This window comes from Trichechus manatus, unplaced genomic scaffold (genome assembly GCF_000243295.1).
Source record: "Trichechus manatus latirostris isolate Lorelei unplaced genomic scaffold, TriManLat1.0 scaffold00047, whole genome shotgun sequence".
In the NCBI taxonomy this organism is placed as follows: domain Eukaryota; kingdom Metazoa; phylum Chordata; class Mammalia; order Sirenia; family Trichechidae; genus Trichechus; species Trichechus manatus.
Genome location: NW_004443983.1, coordinates 9865299 through 9872287, shown reverse-complemented (window position 1 = coordinate 9872287; position 6989 = coordinate 9865299). Strand labels below are relative to the sequence as shown.

At 40.3% G+C, this 6989-nt stretch overlaps 1 protein-coding gene across 1 annotated transcript in view; it reads right to left on the bottom strand.

Annotated features, from left to right (window-relative positions):
- The window catches only part of EPB41L4A (erythrocyte membrane protein band 4.1 like 4A), a 330037-nt gene that overhangs the window by 144914 nt on the left and 178134 nt on the right, over window positions 1–6989 (bottom strand). Inside the window, exon 3 of the mRNA XM_004376996.2 lies at window positions 3262–3313. Within this exon, the coding sequence (XP_004377053.1) occupies window positions 3262–3313 (52 nt within the window). The remainder of the gene's footprint in view (window positions 1–3261; window positions 3314–6989) is intronic.

Genomic DNA, 6989 nt, shown 5'->3' with positions numbered 1-6989 from the left:
TTCTTTATCTCTTCATTTGATGTTTTAGGGTTTCAGGATCGTTGTATTCTCTGTTCGGCTTAGTTTTTCGGATCTTTGCTGTGGAGGGACGGCGTGGTGCTTCTGCCTAGAGCGCCATTTTTCCGGAACCTCCTTAATTGTATTTTAGATGAAGGTTTATAGAACAAATAGTTTCTTATTAAACAGTTAGTACACATATTGTTTTATGACAATGGTTAACAACTCCATGGCATGTCAACACTGTCCCTTCTCAACCTTGGATTCCTTATTATCAGCTTTCCTGTCCCCTCCTGCCTTCTAGTCCTTATCCCTGGACTGCTGTGCCCCATTAGTCTCGTTTTGTTTTATGGGCCTGTCTAATCTTTGGCTGAACGGGGAACCTCGGGAGTGACTTCATTACTGAGCTAAAAGGGTGTCCAGGGGCCATAGTCTTGGGGTTTCTCCAGTCTCTGTCAGTCCAGTAAGTCTGGTCTTTTTTTTTGTGAGTTACACTTTTGTTCTACATTTTTCTCCAGCTCTGTGGATCCTCTGTTGTGATCGCGGTCAGAGCAGTCAGTGGAGGTAGCCAGGCACCATCTAGTTGTACTGGATTCAGTCTGGTGGAGGCATTGGTAGCTGTGGTCCATTAGTCCTCTGGAGTAATCTTTTCCTTGTATCTTGTTTTCCTCATTCTCCCTTGCTCCTGAAGGGGTGAGACCAGTGGGGTACCTCAGATGGCCACTCACAGGCTTTTAAGACCCCAGACGCTACTCACCAAGGTAGAATGCAGAACATTTTGTTTGTAAACTGTGTTATGCCATTTGAGCTAGATGTTCCCCGAGATCATGGTCTCCACAGCCCTCCGCCCAAAAGTTCAGTTCCTCAGGGAGTTTTAGCCAGATCTTTTTGACCTCCTAAGACTCTGACGACAAATATCGAGTGCTGACCCAGCAGTTTACCAAATATTTATTAACTTGAATCCATATCATTCCACAGACTCCATCTTTAAGAAACCATTCTGTAAAGTAAAATTAATGTTTCACTTTAGCAAAAAATACAGTAGCCAGAAACTGGGAATCCCCTAACCTATCATTTGTGATGACTAATTTGGAGGCCTTTAACGAAAATAAGGATTCTCCCATTAGCTCAAGGATAAAGCAAGACTTACCTAAGGGAATCCTGGTGACAAGCAAATGTTCTGTCATTTTTATTGATACATTTTCTTACTAATCTATTGGAGATTTGATAGTCATTTTCCTTCACTAATGACAAAACTGTTTCATGAGGTGAAATATAAGTTTTCTTCAATTACAACTTTCTTTAATAATATTATCAGTGCTTTACTCTTGCTCTGTATCGAATTTAGCAGTATATGTTTTTTTAGGATGAGAAAACTATTACATTATAGCATGATACTTAAAAATAGAATACTGCATACCATGTAAAGAAATACACACTTTAGTATGCTTAGGAACACTTTAATGATGCACTTAAGTGAAATAATTTACTTTTTTTTTCTTTATCACCTGAATAGAAATCTCAACTTCTTTTTCTTTCAAAAAATCTGTGAGTTTATTTTAAAGTAATCATTCCTGAAATTTTTCTAATTTTCCAACTGGTCTTTTTTAAGTATTTAGCTCAAGCAAGCAGATAGATATTTACTTTTATATGGGGATCTTTTGAAAAAGTTCAGATTTCTAGGTCCTAAATGAAAGGACTTTTAAATTAGAATGCCTCCCATTTGCATGAGCATTTGTCATGGAAATGAGCTGCATTCATATCTGATCACACATAATCTCAAGCCTCCCCTTGGCATTAGGCAGGCAGCTTGGTGGACTGCAAAGAATGTGGTACCAGTCACAAAACCAGGACTCAGCTCAACCCTCTGCTACCAGTTAGGTATGTCATTTGTGGCAGGTTACTAAACCTTTCTGAATTAGGATTTACTCATGTGTACATCAAGTAGGCCAAACTTGATGGTGTATAAGGTAAATATTTGAGAGTTCTTTCTCCACCAATAAGCTGCAGCCCCCATTTCTAAGACCTGCCCCCCAGAAAGCTGGACCCCTAACAGCTACGTTTGCACTTGACCTTGAAAAAGCCCAGACACCACTGAGTGGACTCAGGTGAGCTACCATAACCCAAGCTGGGCTGGTCAGACTCACCCTCCCTAGAACCTGGAATTGTAATTCAGAGAGTGCCAGTCAGTCTCTGTCTGCTCCTGGGGTGGACTCTTGTAAACTCTGGAGCTTTCCACCATGGAGATGGAGAAGCAGAGAAAGATAGTCCACAGAAAGACAGAAGAATGATGCTGATATTCAGAGAAACAGTACTTGCTGGTTTTGCAATTCCTGGTTTCCAGTTCCTTTCTGAGGCAAAGCTACATTCTGGCCCTTGGGGCCCATGAAGCACCACACAACCACAGGGAAACAGCCCATACAGGCTTGGTATTGGGTTAAGAAAGGTCAGAAAACCCCCCACTAAGATTTAATTAACAGTAATTCACACATTAAAGCAAAACTTTTTTTTTTTTTTTGCACCCTGAAGGAGCCTCTGTGTGTGTATATGTGTTCATAAATAAAAAAGTTGGATTATGAAAATAAAACATTATGGAATATAATCTTAATTATATTCTGAGTCACATATTAACGTTCATATTGATAAAACCAAGGGCTACCCCCCAAAAGTGGATGGGCCCTTTCTGAAGCCACAGTAATTCTTTCAGGTCACAAAAAAAAAAATTTGCCATCAAGTTGATTCCAACTCATAGTGACCCTATAGGACAGAGTAGAACTGCTCCATAGAGTTTCCAAGGAGTGCTGATGGATTCGAACTGCTGGCCTTTTGGTTAGCAGCCGTAACTCTTAATCACTATGCCATCCCTTTAATTACTAAGTCAGCAAAATTAATGGTGTGAATGACAAAACCACTCCTTAACCTGAAAAATTTAAGCTCTTTAAAAACTCAGCTGTCTGCTTTCTTTTTTCCAAATCAGTGCTTCTCTGCCTTTTCTGTTTTAAGGTCAAATTTTAAAGTCAAAAATAGAAAAATCACAAAGTTAAGGAAGGGCATACCCGGAGGCCAAATTAAAGACTCTGAGTGGATCTTGGTATTAATCAATTAACTCTAATCAGAATCTGAAGACAGACTGGCAAAAAACTCAACACCCATTTCCTTGTTCTTTGCCCTTCTAATTCCGGAGCTCATTTCTACATCCAGCTAGTCATGTACCTTATATTACTTTCAAACCATCCCTTAACAAAGTTAAAATTAGATACCTACTGTTTATCAGTTCTCTGTGTTCAGCAAGAGTTTTTGCAGGATCCAGCCAGTACTGTGTAAGGAAGAAAAAGATACTTTATAGGAAGAGTTGCTTTTTGTTGGCTTTTACTTCAAGAACATTTGCAAAGTGTTATTTTAAATGACATTTAAATACTTAAAGAAAAACATTTAATTTATCATATATACTCAAAAACATACATAAGAGCTTTACACAACTAGAACATTAAAAGAAAGGAAAAATGATGTCAATGTGCAGACGGAAGCAGAGAAGAGAAACAGTACTTGCTGGGTTCTTGGTTGAATTATTGAACTGATTTTAAGGTCAGAAATATCAAGATGCTTATGAGTGAGCTTCTTACTACTTTTGGTAGGAAAATGACAACAGCGAGGAATGCCCTCCAAGTCACTTTTCAAAGCTTCATCACAATGCCCCACATGGATATCTACCCCTAAAATGCCTTCATCCTCTTTACCCTCACATATCCCCACTTCCAGTCCCATCCCCTACAGGTAATGCTGCTAGATGTTAGAAGAAAGCAATTAAATTAAATCAAATCCTTGATAAAGATGCAGGAGAGGCTGCTCAGCTCAGTGGCTGAGGGCCTGCATACAGAGCCTGCCTGGCAGGCCCATCTGGACTCGGTCCTGGCCCTCCCCTCGTTATCACTGAGTAACTTGAGGCAGGTTACTGAACATCTCTAAACCTTCCTCATAATGCTGCTATAAAGAGTCAGTGAAGTCTTCAGGATAGTACCTAGCTCATAGTAAGTGTGCAATACATGCTAGCGACGGTCATTAATAAGGTGTGAAGGTCAATTATATTAATAACTGCCTTTAGTCAATCTAAGGTATTGCTTATCCATTCAAATTAATCTTTAAATGAATAGAATTTCAAGCAGCAATGGGAGAAGTTTGGCCCTGGGGAGAGGCCTTCCTTTAAATCTCACCTCTGTGAAATAAAATCCCTGAGAAAATGATAAAAAAAAAAAAAAAGTCTTCTGCCTCCTCTCTCTATCTGCATGGAGATCAGGGGAGAAGCCAGTGAAACAGAAATGGGGTATCCAGAGTTCCCACAGAAACACACAGTCAAAGGAACTGGGGTGGGGGCGGGGCCTGGAGGCACAGGGAGGCCAGAGCTGGAACCTCTCCCCCACTCTCTTAACCAAGTGTTGGGGACCCCAAGGGCCAACCTAATCAGTTTCCATTTCCTATGTTCCTGAAAGAAGAAGAGGCTATTCCCACAGCGGAGAGGTAGGAACTGGCCCACCTTGAGCCACCTCATTCCCAGCACTCTTGCATTTGCCCTGTGAAGACATTTACACCTCCCCTAACACCCTGCAGGGTCAGGCCCTGAGAGGCCTGGTTACCTGGCACCCTGAGTCAGGAATCAAGGGGTCACAAGAGGAGTCCAAGAGAATCTTTTTGCCAGTTCCTCTTCCTTTCTCCTCAATTGAGGCAGAAAGGTTTTTTCTGCTATATGATAATTATAAGTAGTAATTATAATGTTTTATACAATACCCTTATCTTTTATTCCTAATTACATACAATAGCAACTATTCATACTAAATCTGGGTCATATTCGTTTCAGTGTAAGACTTTATTACAGTACTAAACTCTAGTCATGTATACATAATCTTTATTGTTTACCATTCAAAAAGCAGATTCAAATTCTCAATTGTTTTAAAAACTAAAGTAACCAACATATATAAGTACAGCAACTTATAATACAAACAATGTTCATTATTCAGGTCCTTATCATTTCTCACTTTTTAAAGGTCTAGAATTATTCACTTCTAAAATGGAAAGCATTTTTGGAACAGAGGTTATAATCAATAAGATGCTTTTGGAGCCCACAGTGACTAAAGATATGGCTTCAATGTTAAAATAGCAGTTCATAAGGAACTTCTGATTCATCCAAGTAGAATAAAATCCACCCAAATGTTAAGCTGTGTGTTGTACAAAGAGCAGACCTCTATGTAGATAAGCTATGGATTTTTCTCATGAGATGGAAACATTAGGTAGGTTGTGTCCTTAATGTTAAATAAAAAGGTTTGACTATCCCTGGATATTTCAAAGAGGAGAAAACCAAGGAAAACAAATACAAATATCCATGAAAACTTGTATTAGTTTTCTATTGCTGCTGCAACAAATTACTGCAAACTTAGAGGCTTAAAACAACACCCAGTTATTATCTCACAGTTCTGTAGGTAAGAAGTCTAGGTTGGCTGGGCTTGTTTCTCTGCTCCAGATAACACAAAGCCAAAATCAGGGGACACGGGGTTCAGTGGTAGAACTCTCGCCTTCCATGAGGGAGACCCAAGTTCAGTTCCCAACAAATGCACCTCATGTACAGCTACCAGCTGTCTGTGGAGGCTATGTGTAGCTGTGACGTTAAACAGTTTTCAGAGGCGCTTCCAGACTAGAAAGAAAGGCCTGGCAATCTACTTCCGAAAATCAGCCAATGAAAACCCTGTGGATCACAACTGTCTGATCCCCACCAATTATGGGAATGGTGCAGGACAGAGCAGCGTTTTGCTCCATTGTGTATGGGGCAACAGCGAGTCAGGAGCCAACTCGATGGCACCTAACAACAACAACAGACACAGTAGGTCCTCCATCTCAGTCTTAGCCCTCTCCCACAAACTGCCTTCCAAATTCTCTTTAGAAAGCAGAGCATCAGTTTGTGCCATCTAAATAACCCCAACCCCCTTGATAGGCCTCAAGACTCCCAGGACCCGCCCTCTCCCTCTCTCCAGGCTCATCTCCTCTCCTCATTTCCACGTGCCCTGTCTCCAGCTCACCTGCTGCTCCCCTCCATGCCCTCAGCCTGGCGTCCTGCCTTTCCCAGAACTACCCCTCAAACCTCCAACCATCTGCCAAGCCTCCACCAAACTGCCACCCCAACGACACACCCAGTCTCAAGTTCTGTTCTCCCACATCTCAACTCCAACAGCACAATGTTTCTACTCTTCTCATGGTTTTTACCAAGTTCTTTACCAACTCTAAAAAGCAGTATGTTTGAGCTATCTTATGTGGCAACAATTTTTCTGTGTCTTATTTAATCCTCACAGCAACCTTATGAGATAGGTATTATGATTTCCACTATATAAATGGCAAAACAGTGATTCTAAGTTCTGACGTGCCCCACCTCAGGACACACGGCTAATAACGGCACAGACTGGATTGGTTATTTGCGTAGATGCCTCACCTTCCTCACTAGATTATAAATATCTTGGGACAGGTGTGGCCCCCAGTCGCTGGCTCAGTGCCTTACACCTGGGGGCTTAATAAGTGCTTGTGATTGGAAAGGGGGGAAAGAAGGAGCCTCTGCTCTTACTACTTTTGGCCTAACTTCGTCTTGAGCCTAGAAATTTAAAGACAGCTTCTTAGACTTGCCTCCTAAGATTTTTACCCCAAGAAAACAAATTTAATAAACAGATTCTTCAATCCCATTGGTTTTTCCATCTCTAGAATGTTCTTCACTCATTAAAAAATCAAAGTAAAGGAAATAGGAAACTTTTAACTAAATGCAATAAAAAAGACTGATTAACCTATCCCCAAATTTCACATTAATGATAATCTGTGCAAATTTAAAATAAACCTCTTTCCTTGAGAGTGATCAAATTTGTGAGGGAAGAAAAATATAATAAAGGTTCTGACATGAGTTAGAAATTACAGGGTTTTTTTTTTGTTTTTTTTTTTTTTTTTTTTTTTTTTTTTTGCAGCAA